The sequence below is a fragment of the Neophocaena asiaeorientalis genome, unplaced genomic scaffold, assembly GCF_003031525.2.
Source record: "Neophocaena asiaeorientalis asiaeorientalis breed wild unplaced genomic scaffold, Neophocaena_asiaeorientalis_V1.1 scaffold133, whole genome shotgun sequence".
Classification (NCBI taxonomy): Eukaryota; Metazoa; Chordata; class Mammalia; order Artiodactyla; family Phocoenidae; genus Neophocaena; species Neophocaena asiaeorientalis.
In genome coordinates, this window is record NW_020174429.1 from 3,252,844 (window position 1) to 3,266,789 (window position 13,946).

Consider the following 13,946-nt stretch of genomic DNA (forward strand, 5'->3'; position numbering starts at 1 on the left):
GGTTATCCTCAGCAGCTTCTCACCCTAGCAACCTGCCTATCTCTCCCACCATCACACAAAGTTAGCCCTGCACCCATGACCTCTGTCCAATCACATGGACACGGGACGGAATAGACATGCAAGATGAGATCTCATGCCTGCTCTAGAGCTCTATTACAAAATTCAAATCTAGTCTATTTCAGGTGATATAATGGTAACGGCAATGAAAATAATCAATAAACAATCCATAATAGGAATAGAAAAGAGTTTTATTTGCGCCAAGCTGAGGACTATAGCCCGGAGCCACAGATTCGAGAAGGACTTGAATTGTGTTCTGCCAGACTACAAAATGGGGGAGGCTTATAAAGGCAAAACCCACAAAGTTGATAAGTTGTTTGTCAATAATTAGGATTGGAGCTGGCAAGAAGTTGGGGGCTTATTAAGCAAGGATTGGTTGGGGTTTGAAATGGTGGCAGAGTTACAGGAGAGGCGTTGAGACCATAATGTTGCAACTGGCAGCTGCTAGCAGACATCGTTTTGAGAAGGGCTGGTGGTGTCCTTGAGTCTGATTATAGTTCAGAAAATTCAAGGGCTTCCCTGGTGGTACAGTGGTTGGGAGTCCGCCTGCCGATGCAGGGGACATGGGTTCGTGCCCCGGTCCGAGAAGATCCCACATGCCGTGAAGCGGCTGGGCCCATGAGCCATGGCCGCTGAGCCTGCGCGTCCGGAGCCTGTGCTCCGCAACGGGAGAGGCCACAACAGTGAGAGGCCCGCGAACCACAAAAAAAAAAAGAAAATTCAAGTTCTCAGTAATGCAGGCATGTGTCTGAAACCATATCCACAATGGCCACTAGGCTCCATTTTGAATGCCTGAACCACAGTTACCCCATTTTGATTTTTTTTTAACTTTTTAAAAAATTAATTAATTAATTTTTTGGCTGTGTTGGGTCTTTGTTTACTGTGAGAGGGCTTTCTCTAGCTGCGGCAAGTGGGGGCCACTCTTCATCGCGGTGCGCGGGCCTCTCGCTATCGCGGCCTCTCTTGTGGCGGAGCACAGGCTCCGGGACGCGTAGGCTCAGCGGCCATGGCTCACGAGCCCAGCCGCTCCGCGGCATGTGGAATCTTCCCGGACCGGGGCACGAACCCGTGTCTCCTAGCATCGGCAGGCGGACTCTCAACCACTGCGCCACCAGGGAAGCCCTGCCTTGCCTCTTTTTTATCCTTTACATCTTTAGTTAAAAACTATTATTATTATACTTTAAAATCACACGAACCCGATTACAGTAAAGAATTTTGGGTGATAACATTTTCTGAAATAAGAATGAAGAAATATCCTCCAGTATCATAACCGTGGGTGAGTATAGATGTATTAAGGTATGGTCCTAAAGCTTTCAAGATGACAATTTAGGGTTCCAGTGCTCTTCTGAGAGGGAACATTGAATATCTATTTATGGTGACTGTGATTGTAGGGATCATTAGTAAATTCCCTGCAGGCCAAAGTGTGTCAGCAACCGTGGAGAGTAGCAAAGAATTCGGCAGAAGAGCAACTCTTAGACAAACAAAAATTGCTCAGAAACAAAAGCGTTCCTCAAGTGCGGAGGCTTCGCATTTCCTGGGTCCTCCCTCTTCTGCTTCTCCATTCTCCTGGCGTGTATCCCGCTCTTAAATCTCTGCAATCCTCTCCCTGCCTCCACTGGCTGTCCAGAACCGACCCAAAGTCCCAGCCTTCCTCTCTTCTCGGGGTCGGAGACTGGTACCCGTCGACACGCCCCATCCCACCCGATTCCCGGCCTCGCCCGCGCCTGCGCAGAGCCTCTTCTCGAGCGAAAACTCAGCCATCACCCCAAACCATACCGCCTGCTGCGGGAAGGCGAAGTCTGCGGTAGCCAGCCCCAGGTCTTTTCGTGGGGCGGCGGTATTCGTCTTTATATCCGGACTCCCCCCACCCTACACGACCCCTCTCTCACTACTTGGGGTCGGGCCCTTAAGGGCATGCACCGGCCCTAAACGATAACCTCTAGCCACCAAACAGAGGAAGGTACTGCGAGGCTGGAACGCGGGTGCGCCAGTCGCGAAACCTCAAAGCGGAGCCCAGCCCCTCAAGGCTGGGTTCCTGCCTCCGTATTGGTCTGCGCGCCCGTCAGTCTCCCCCCATGGGGCCGCGCCGGAGGTACTCCCTGTTCCCTCTTCTCAGTACGCGGATTTACTGGCTGCCTCGGCTATTATCCATCCGACCCAGCCATTCCGATCCTGACCTGGAGCCGGCTCCGGAAAGCCTCGAGAAGGGGAGGGCCGAACTCGGCCGGAGCTGAGCATCGTCCGGGTGGGCTGCGGGGCCGCGGCCTTTCCGCCGGCAGCACCACCTGTCGCCTGGCTAGACGTCGGGTAAGGCTCCGCACGGCTCGCAGCTGCGGGCGGCCTGCCGCGGCGGGGCCCGGGCGGGAGTTCCGGGATGGGACCGGGCGCCGGCCTCCTCACCCCGGCCCGGGGAGCCGAGCGCGGACCCGCCGCCGGCCTCCGCGCCTGCGGCCCTCAAGGTCCCAGCTTGGCGGATGGGAGGGCAGGGTGAAGGGAAGTGGTTCGTCGAGTCTCGGCTGAGACCGTGGGGAACGGTGGGGTCTCGCCACCCCCTGTTTGACCGTGGGCGGCTCTTCCCTGGCGCACGGTTTGGGGACGCGACTTCCCGGTCGAGACTCGCTCGTCCCAGGGCGCCCCCCCTTCCCAACCCGGAGTAAGGCCCTGCGGCTTCCTTAACAGGAGCATCTCTTATACCCTTTACTCCCGCGCCCCTTAAAGACCGATTTTGTCGCTCCAAATCCTTTTATCTAATAGTTCTCTTTTTCTGCAGGGGTGAATTAATGGCAGGACTTAGGCATTTTGTTTGTGTGTTGTGATTGTTCCTTGCTTTAAAGGACGTTTGTCGCAGGCTAGAAAGTTCTAAGGTTGGAACGGTTCTGTCCATTCCTGTGAAATGACATCTGTGGACCAGGATTGGCAGATGTTTCTTTGACGCTGGTGATATCCATTTCTGCTTGTGTGGTGTTACACTGAGGTCCCGGATTTGATTTTCTTGGTTCCGAAGATAATTCTAGAAAATTTCCGTTGCCGTTTGGTGAGAAGAAGCTTAATCAAACTAACAGATCTCAACAGAAGTGCTTCCTTACAAAACGTGTTATCGCATATCGGTTTGATTTACCTTCTTAATGTTTGTGACAGTCACTTCAAAACAAAACAGTTGATAGCACTGTTATTTCTTTTAGTGTTGCAACTGATAACATGGAAGCACGTATTAATTGTTAATCAGGAGCTGAGTGCTGTTTTCTGCAAGAATTATCTCAAAGTAATGCCCTGAAGTTGGTACTCTTTATTATCTCGAGGTTACAAATGAAAATTAGAAAGGCTAAGTAACTTACCCAAGATCACAGGTTTTACGTGGCAAAGCCTGGATTCGAACTCAGGCAATCTAACTTAATAGCTCCAGCCTCCTCTTAAGCTTGTATGCTCCTTAAGCACTGTTCATGCTGTAAAGCTAAGTGTAGTGTTGTGCTTCTAAGTTTTGACTTTTAGTTGCCAAGCATTCTGGAAATTAGAGAAGAAACAGTCATTACCTTACAACCCCCCCACATACACCGCTGTGTGTGTGCGCGTGTGTGTATACACATATATATACACACACTATAGTAGTTACACAAATGATAGGTAAATATATATTGTGTAACTACTATAACTATTTGAGTTATGTTACATGGTTTGCAGAAATAAAGGAAAAATGTTTAGCGTTATCTTCTAATAGTGGACCTTTAGTCAACTGTGAGCAATGATTTATAATCTGTTATCTGATTCTTTTATGGTAGCTATAAAGACTTAATTAAAAGTTAGGCATAGGGCTTCCCTGGTGGTGCAGTGGTTGAGAGTCCGCCTGCCGATGCAGGGGACATGGGTTCGTGCCCCAGTCTGGGAAGATCCCACATGCCGCGGAGCGGCTGGGCCCGTGAGCCATGGCCGCTGAGCCTGCGCGTCCGGAACCTGTGCTCCGCAACGGGAGAGGCCACAGCAGTGAGAGACCCGCGTACCGCAAACAAACAAACAAACAACAAAAAAAACCTACTACAATCTACCATCCCCATCCTTTCAAAACAAAAAAAAAATTTTTTTACCACCAAAAAGGGAGGAAGATAATTACAACATGAAAACGAAGACAATAAATTTAGTATTATGAAAAACTATACTGGGGCTTCTCTGGTGGTGTAGTGGTTGAGAGTGCTCCGCAACGGGAGAGACCACAACGGTGAGACGCCCGCGTACCGCAAAAAAATAAAATAAAATAAAATAAAAATAACTGCATGCGTTACTTGAATATTTCATTGCAAAAGTCATATAGTTATTAAAAAAAAAAAACTATACTGAAACCATGCACCTCAGATTGGAACTTGAACCCACATGGCCGGGACTCAAACCTGGCCAAAACCCAGATTGGGACTTGAACCCATGAGGCCAGGACTCGAACCCAGGGAAAACCCACAGTCTTCCAACTGAGATCACACACCTGGTTTCAGGACTTAATGAAGCTCAGGTTCCTGATGTCTCATCGCAGAAAGAATTCAGTGAGAGACAAAGTGATAGGTAAGAAGTGGATTTATTTAGAGAGAAACACACTCCGCAGAGGGAGTGTGGGCCGTCTCAGAAGGCGAGACGCCTTGGGAGAAATGCACTCAACAAACAGAGCGTGGGCCATCTCAGAAGGTGGGAAAGGCACCAGGGTATGGGGTTGTCAGTTTTTTATGGTGGTGGGTAATTTCATAGGCTAATGAGTGGGAGGAGTATTCCAGCTGTTTCAGGAAGGGGTGGGGATTTCCAGGAATTGGGCCACCGCCCACTTTTTGATCCTTATAGTAGCCTTGGAACTGTCATGGCACCTGTGGGTTTGTCATTTAGCTTGCTGATGCGTTACAATGAGCTTTTACTGGGGCTCAAGGTCTAGTGGAAGTCGACCTATCTGCCATCTTGGACCCATTTGGTTCTAATCTGTTTATGTCACGTCCTTGGGCTATGTCATTCTTTCAAAGGTTGTGCCCTGCCCCCTTCCCTCCTATTTCAATACTATGTTGTGCTAGTTTTTCTCATTTGGTTATAGACTAGTGAAAAACGTGTCTCAGACAGACACCAATTCAGAGACCACTTGGGAATGATTGGGTGACATAACTGATTCCAAGCTGGTAATTAGCTGCATCCAGATTCAGACTGACTGCAGAGCTTGTGCTCACTGTACCTAGTCATGACCTCTCTCTAATTTTGGTCTCTGTTACATTGAACTTCTGCTTTCTACCCCCCAGCTAGGGGGCCAGGGAGAGTATTCTCCAGCAGTCAGTGGCCTAGCAGTTTCAGTCCCAGTCCAGTTTATAAACACCACCCAGAGAGTAAATTCACTAACCCCCAGGGCAAGGCAGGATGAATGACAGACACACTAGAGGGAGAAACCACAGGCATACCTCAATAGCCAGGAAGCTTAAGTAAGCAGCTTGAGTTTTCATATTTGTTCAAAATGGGAAGCCCCACCTTATTTTGTTTCCTGTTTTTGCTTCACTCATTTTTACAGTTCCTCCATCCTGTCTGTGTAACATGAGGAGTTAGGTGTGGGTTTTCCCCATTTTGTCCTGTTGCCTCCAGCTGCTATTAAGCCTGCTGTCTGTCTGTCTGTCTCTCTCCTTAGTCCTTGGTTCTGTTTCTGGCAGAGGTTGGTTTTTCTCCTTAAGTTTTTTAACTTATGCCTACTTGTTTTAAAGACACTATAAAAACTACTTTTATATTTTATTTTACTCTCTATCACTTAGTCATAAAGTAATCATTTGAGTGCTCTAACACTTTACTCTTTAAGTCTTTAATACTTTTCTGCATCTATTCTCTCATTTGATCATTACAGTTACCTATGAGGTAGATTTAACAGGTAATCTTTATTTTACAGACTAAATTCAGTATTTGATAGAAGCAAAATTTTAGCCAGGAGCTGAAAACAGAAGATTTTATATGTCAGAATGCTGATCTTAAGTTAACTACTTGAAGGGAAAAACTTTCTTCCTACTCACAGACTCAACTCTTCTGGCCACCAAATGTGAGTTCTCCAGCTCTAGGCAGACACTGACGGGGTGTGCTACAACTTAATTCTAACACTGTCTACCTGGTGGTAACTTCGGATCCCACAAGTTAGGGACTCAGCCCGGAAAGACTGCCCCCACTTCAGATGCCAAGCGCAAGCCCCAGGTTTTGACCTATCCTTCTTACCAACCAGCTGTAAATCAGGGCTTCCCACAACCCCTTACTCAGGTTAGATCATTTGCTGTAATGGCTCACAGAACTCAGGGAGACACTCTACTTATATTTACCGGTTTCTTATAAAAGGATACAACTCAGGAACAGATGGAAAAGACACATAGGACTAGGTATTGGGGGTGGGGTCGGGCAGGGCACGGTGCATCCTTGCCCTCTGATCTTGCCACCCCCCAGCACCTAGATGTGTTCACCAACCTGAAAGTTCATCAACTCTCCTTGTTCAAAAGTTTTTATGGATCTTAATCGCCATCGTTCCCACCCCCTTTCCCAGGGGAACTGGAGTGGTACTGAAAGTTCCCACTCTCTAATAATCACTTGGTCTTTCTGGTGACTGAGGTTCTGTAGTGGCCTCACCCTAAGTCACCTCATTAGCATAAACTCACGTCTGATCAAAAGGGGCTGCTTATGAATAGCAAAAGATACTCCTGTCACTCAAGAAATTCCAGCAGTTTTTAGGAACTCTGTACAAGAACTGGGGACCAAGACCAAATACATTTCTTATTACACCACAAGTACTAATTGCAAAGTGTATTTTTCTCAGATAGTCTTTGATTTTAAATAAAGTAAAAGGTATTCCATACTGTTTTAGATTTTCCTACCTCACCAATATGCTGCAATACTAATCAGTCTTTTGGTACCAAAGTTTTAATTGTGGTAAATAATGCTTTCTCTCCTGGAAGAACCACACAAACATGATCAGGGCTGCACCTTCAATTTCTGTCTTTTCAAAATTTATTTTGAAATAATTTGAAAGACGTGGTTGTATACATCATACTTCTTGGCCCCTTAATACTTCACTGTGTATTTTCAGAAAAGGATACCTCTTACATATGGTTATCGAACTCAGAAAATTTTAAATTATACAAGACTTTTATGTAAGTTACAGTATATCTCCCAATTTTGCCAGTTATCCCAGTAATATCCTTGATGGCATTTTGGGGGATCAGGTTTTGCATTTAGTTGTCCTATCTGTTCGGTCTTCTTTAACTTGCATTGGTTCTTTAGTGTTTTTCATGGCATTTACATTTTTGAAGAAAACCAATCAGTTATCTTATGGTTTCTCTCGTGATTCTTTTTTATTATCATTATTGAAATACATTTGACATGAAACATTGTGTAAATTTAAGGTGTACAACAGGTTAATTTGATACGTTGTAACATTGCCATTGTACTGATAATTAGCACCTCTGCAATATATTGGTATAGGTATATACCTATAGGTATAATTACCTAATTATAATTTCTTTTTAGTGGTTGGAATAATTAAGTTCTAGTCTCTTTGCAAGTTAGATGATTATAATACAATATTGTTGTCTGTGTTCACTATGCATTAGATCTCTAGGACTTATCTCTTAGGCCTCTTGTTGAAACTTTGTACCTTTAAACAACATCTGTCCTATCCCTTTCCCCAATTCCCGTCTCTCATGATTCTTGATGTGCTTATGATCATTTAGATTTCTTGTTTTGTGCCCATATTTAGGTACCACATTTATATGAAATATCCAGAATAGGTAAATACAAAAATACAGAAAGCAGACTGGTGGTTGCACTCACTGGGGGAGTGGGGAAAACTGCTTAATGGGTGTGGTATTTCCTTCTGGGATGATGAAAATGTTTTGGAACTAGATAGAGGTGGTTGTACAACATTATGGACTTTCTAAATCCCTCTGAATTGTTTATTTTAAAACAGTTAATTTTGTTATGTGAATTTCAGCTCCATAAAAATTAACTTAAAATCCTAACGTAGATGATTTTGCTGCACCCCCATATACAGCCCATGGATTTCTCAACAAATAGAAATTCCATTTAAAAACTATTGCATGGGGCTTCCCTGGTGGCGCAGTGGTTGGGAATCTGCCTGCCAATGCAGGGGATGCGGGTTCGAGCCCTGGTCTGGGAAGATCCCACATGCCGCGGAGCAACTGGGCCCGTGAGCCACAATTACTGAGCCTGCGCGTCTGGAGCCTGTGCTCCGCAATTGCATGATAATTATAATGGTTTATGATGATTAAAGAAATAAATGAGCATTGCAAATTGATATTTAGTAGAAAAATTGATATGCAGAAGAATCTATTATATTCCCATCAGTAAATATTTAAGGTTTAATGTATTATGTAGTTTTCCATTTTGAAAAATTCTCATAATGTTTGCTATGGATGTGAAAGGACAAAAACATGTTTTCAAGACAATTTGCCTGATTTTTAAATATTACATAACAGGTTTTCTAAAAACAAAAAAATTTTAGTACACTGAATTTAAATATTGAATATTACTAATACCTTAAAATTTGGCATCTAGATTAAGAATCTGGATGGCTTCACTTCCTCTGAAAGTGTGTGCTCCAGGCTTTTCTATTATTTACATTTCCACCTTCAACCTAAACTCTCCCACACCTGTTTACATTGAAATCACTTCCATGAAAACACTTACTGTTTACTAGATGTTTCATACCTTGCCACATTTGTGTGGATTAGAAAAAGGGTAAATATTTGGCACACTGTAGTAGGTAATGCATAAAGAGTAGCAATGATTATTATCCAAGGACTTAGACTGTTGTCAGGAAAAGTGAATCTTTGCCTTCACCTTATGTATTTTATAATCCCTTACAACCTGTAGAAACATAAATGTATTTTTTAAACATCTTTATTGGAGTATAATTGCTTTACATTGTTGTGTTAGTTGCTGCTGTATAACAAAGTGAATCAGCTATATGTATACATATATCCCCATATCCCCCCCTCCTGCGTCTCCCTCGCACCCTCCCTATCCCAGCCCTCTAGGTGGTCACAAAGCACCCAGCTGATACTACAAATAACTCAATTTCATTCCTTTTTATGGCTGAGTAATATTCCATTGTATATATGTGCCACATCTTCTTTATCCATTCATCTGTCAGTGGACACTTAGGTTGCTTCCATGTCCTGGCTATTGTAAACAGTGCTGCAATGAACATTGGGGTGCATGATGCTTTTTGAGTTATGGTTTTCTCAGGGTATGTGCCCAGTAGTTGGATTGCTGGGTCATATGGTAGTTCTATTTATTATGATTTGGGTTCCTTTTATTTCTTTTTGTTCTCTGATTGCTTTGGCTAAAAATTCCAAAAGTATGTTGAATAATAGTGGTGAGAGTGGGCAACCTTGTCTTGTTCCTTATCTTAGTGGAAGTGGTTTCAGTTTTTCACCATTGAGAACAATGCTGGCTGTAGGTTTGTCATATATGGCCTTTATTATGTTGAGGTAAGTTCCCTCTGTGCCTACTTTCTGGAGGTTTTATATCATAAGTGGGTGTTGAATTTTGTCAATAGCTTTTTCTGCATCTATTGAGAAGATCATATGGGTCTTATCCTTCAGTTTGTTAATATGGTGTATCACATTGATTGATTTGTGTATATTGAAGAATCCTTGCATTCCTGGGATAAACCCCACTTGATCATGGTGTATGATCCCTTTAACGAGTTGTTGGATTCTGTTTGCTAGTATTTTGTTGAGGATTTTTGCATCTATGTTCATCAGGGATATTGGCCTGTAGTTTTCTTTTTTTGTGACATCTTTTTCTGGTTTTGGTATCAGTGTGATGGTGGCCTCATAGAATGAGTTTGGGAGTGTTCCTCCCTCTGCTATATTTTGGAAGAGTTTGAGAAGAATCGGTGTTAGCTCTTCTCTAAATGTTTAATAGAATTCGCCTGTGAAGCCATCTGGTCCTGAGCTTTTGTTTGTTGGAAGATTTTTAATCACAGTTTCAATTTCAGTGCTTGTGATTGGTCTGTCTATATTTTCTATTTCTTCCTAGTTCAGTCCCGGACGGTTTTGCTTTTTTAAGAATTTGTCAAATTCTTCCAGGTTGTCCACTTTATTGGCACAGATTTGCTTGTAGTAATCTCTCATGATCATTTGTATTTATGCAGTGTCAGTTTTTAATCTCCATTCTATTTCCAAGATTGTGGATCATCTTTACTAACATTACTCTGAATACCTTTTCAGGTAGGCTGTCTATTTCCTCTTCATTTGTTTGGTCTGGTGGGTTTTTCCCTTGCTCCTTCATCTGTGTCTTTCTCTGTCTTCTCATTTTGCTTAACTTACTGTATTTGGGGTCTCCTTTTCTCAGGCTGCAGGTTTGTAGTTCCCATTGTTTTTGGTGTCTGCCCCCAGTGGGTAAGGTTGGTTCAGTGGGTTATGTAGGCTTCCTGGTGGAGGGAGCTGGTGCCTATGTTCTGGTGGATGAGACTGGATCTAGTCTTTCTGGTGGCCAGGACCACGTCTGGTGGTGTGTTTTGGGGTGTCTGTGGACTTATTATGATTTTAGGCAGCCTCTCTACCAGTGGGTGGGGTTGTCTTCCTGTCTTGCTAGCTGTTTGGCATAGGATGTCCAGCACTGTAGCTTGCTGGTTGTTGAGTGAAGCTGGGTCTTAGCGTTGAGATGGAGATCTCTGGGATAGCTTTTGCCGTTTGATATTATGTGGAGCTGGGAAGTCTCTGGTGGTATAGTGTCCTGAACTCGGCTCTCCCACGTCAGAGGCTCAGGCCTGACACCCTGCCGGAGCACCAAGAGCCTGTCAGCCACTCAGTTCAGAAGAAAAGGGAGAAAAAAAAAAGAAAGAATAAAGTAAAATAACATTATTAAAATAAAAAAAATCTTAAAATTAAAAAGTAATAAAAACAAGAAAGAGGGCTTCCCTGGTGGCACAGTGGTTGAGAGTCCGCCTGCCAATGCAGGGGACACGGGTTCATGCCCCGGTCTGGGAGGATCCCACATGCTGCAGAGCGGCTGGGCCCGTGAGCCATGGCCGCTGAGCCTGCGCGTCTGGAGCCTGTGCTCCACAACGGGAGAGGCCACAACAGTGAGAGGCCTGCGTACCGCAAAAAAAAAAAGAAAGAAAGAACAACCAAACTGAAAAAAAAAAAAAAAAAAAAAAAAAAAAACCAAAACGAAAAACAAAACCCCAAAGGGAAAAAAACGCAAAAAAAAAAAAAAAAAAAAAAAAAAAAGGACAGACAGAACCCTAAGACAGATGGTAAAAGCAAAGCTTTACAGACAAAATCACAAAAAAGCATACACATACACACTCACAAAACGAGAAAAAGGAAAAAATATATATATATTTAAGAAAAAAGGAAGAGAGCAATCAAATCAGTTAACAAATCTACCACTGATAATAAGCTCTAAATACTAAACTAAGATAAACATAAAACCAGAAACAAATTAGATGCAGAAAGCAAACGCAAGTCTACAGTTGATCCCAAAGTCCACTGCCTCAATTTTGGGATGGTTTGTTGTCTATTCAGGTATTCCACAGATGCAACGTACATCAAGTTGATGGTGGAGATTTGGTCCGCTGCTCCTGAGGCTGCTGGGAGAAATTTCCCTTTCTCTTCTTTGTTCACACATCTCCCGGGGTTCAGCTTTGGGTTTGGACCCGCCTCTGCGTGTAGGTCGCCTGAGGGCGTCTGTTGCCCGCCCAGACTGGATGGGGTTAAAGGAGCAGCTGGTTAGGGGGCTCTGGCTCACTCAGGCTGGGCGGAGGGAGGGGTACGGAATGCGGGGCGAGCCTGCAACGGCAGAGGCCAGAGTGACATTGCAACAGCCTGAGGCATGCTGTGTGTTCTCCCAGGGAAGATGTCCCTGGATCACGGGACCCTGGTTGTGGTAGGCTGCACAGGTTCCCGGGAGGGGAGGTGTGGACCTATGCTTGCACACAGACTTCTTGGTGGCTGCAGTAGCAGCCTTAGCGTTTCATGCCCGTCTCTGGTGTCTGCGCTGATAGCTGCGGCTCATTCCCTCTTTTGGAGCTCATTTAGGCAATGCTCTGTATCCCCTCTCCTCACGCACCCGGAAACAATGGTCTCTTGCCTCTTAGGCAGTTCCAGACTTTTCCCGGACTCCCTCCCTGCTAGCTGTGGCTCACTAGCCCCCTTCAGGCTGTGTTCACGCAGCCAACCCCAGTCCTCTCCCTGGGATCTGATCTCTGAAGCCCGAGCCTCAGCTCCCAGCCCCCGTCCGCCCCCCGCCCCCCGGCGGGAGAGCAGAGGAACCTCTCGGGCTGGTGAGTGCCAATCGGCACCAATCCTCTGTGCAGGAATCTCTCCACTTTGCCCTCTGCACCCCTGTTGCTGCGCTCTCCTCCCTGGCTCCCAAGCTTCCCCCCAACCCACTGCCCGTCTCCACCAGTGAAGGGGCTTCCTAGTATGTAGAAACTTTTCCTCCTCCACAGCTGCCTCCCAGAGGTGCAGGTCCCGTCCCTATTCTTTTGTCTCGGTGTTTCCTTTTTTCTTTTGCCCTACCCAGGTAAGTGGGGAGTTTCTTGCCTTTGGGGAAGTCTGAGGTCTTCTGCCAGCGTTTAGTAGGTGTTCTGTAGGAGTTGTTCCACATGTAGTTGTATTTTTGATGTATTTGTGGGGAGGAAGGTGATTTCCACGTCTTACTCCTCTGCTAACTTGAAGGTTCTGCCAACATAAATGTGTTTTGAAAAATTTTTTTCACTTGTGGGAAGTGAAGCTTTCTAAATCTGCTTTTGAAAACTGATCCCTGATATTCATGCAGTTCTATAATATGTTTCTCATCATCTTTATTTGCTTTGTTTTTCCCAGGTGAGAGAAACGATGTTGTCCAGGTTTAAAATAGTTGCCACTCCTTGTACTCTGGCATGTCGTCATTTGCACATAAAAGAGAAAGGCAAGCCACTTATGTTGAACCCAAGAACAAACAAGGTTAGTAACATTAATTCTAACACACATTTTCTCTCTTCCTGGTAAAGGTTTGATATATTTTAGACTGATAAAGTATGAAATTTTTGTATTCTGTAGCTTTATACTAAAACTGTTCGGAAATGTGCATGAATTTTCTCTTTTCTCCGCATTGTGACAATTATGGCTGCTTTATACCTCCCAAATTTCACCCTCACAGTTTCTACCACAGTTTCTACCACCCAAGAAGGATTGAGTTTATTTCCTAGTTCTAGCTCAAAAGCAAAACAAAACAAAAACCCAAGAGTAGCATATTGGCCAGAACTGTTGGCCAGATGCAGTATATTTAGATTTATCCCGTTTAGTCATATTGTCATTTTTATAAATGTTTGGTAATTTCCTAATCCCTGATGGATTATTCTAACTGCCCTTGGAGGGAAAGAAATAGAAGGGGCCTTTTATTTCCCCCCCTAGTATGCTTACCTGCACACTGAAGAGTCTAGTTAAGGGATTTTTATCAATATTGACTCATGTGGAGAAATGGCATATATCTAAAGGAAAATAGCTCAAGATCAGCCGAAGTGTAACTGAAAGTAGGGTCCAGTTGCTCGCTGCTCAAAAGCCATTAAAGAGGCAAGATTGATGGAAAGTTAAGTTTGCTTTATTTTGGATGCCAGCAACGAGGGGGGAGGGCAGATGCCCGTCCAGAGGCATACACGCCCCCCACAGCCAGTGGGCAAGAGCTTTCATAGGTCGAGGGAGGTGCCTATGTGCAGAAGCAGCACAGTCAGCTCTGACAGTCATCTTGACATTGGTCATTGTTGGTCCGACCAGTGTCACCTTGATTGTTTTAGGTACAGTTAATCTTCAGTTCCAGGGTCGGTTCTCATTTCTTTGAGGCCAGTTCTCGCAATTGTGGCAGCTTATGTCATGGCTACAGCCTGGTCATCACATAGTTAA

At 44.6% G+C, this 13,946-nt stretch overlaps 2 protein-coding genes across 2 annotated transcripts in view; one reads left to right on the forward strand and one right to left on the reverse strand.

Annotated features, from left to right (window-relative positions):
* MRO (maestro) overlaps positions 1-2,360 on the reverse strand; it is a 53,908-nt gene extending 51,548 nt beyond the window's left edge. The window contains 1 exon segment of the mRNA XM_024756830.1: positions 2,235-2,360. The gene's annotated coding sequence lies outside the window, so the exon portion shown is untranslated.
* The window catches only part of ME2 (malic enzyme 2), a 55,713-nt gene continuing 43,889 nt past the window's right edge, over positions 2,123-13,946 (forward strand). The window contains exons 1-2 of the mRNA XM_024756829.1: positions 2,123-2,364; positions 12,891-13,010. Of these exons, the coding sequence (XP_024612597.1) occupies positions 12,903-13,010 (108 nt within the window). The 5' untranslated portion in view covers positions 2,123-2,364; positions 12,891-12,902. The remainder of the gene's footprint in view (positions 2,365-12,890; positions 13,011-13,946) is intronic.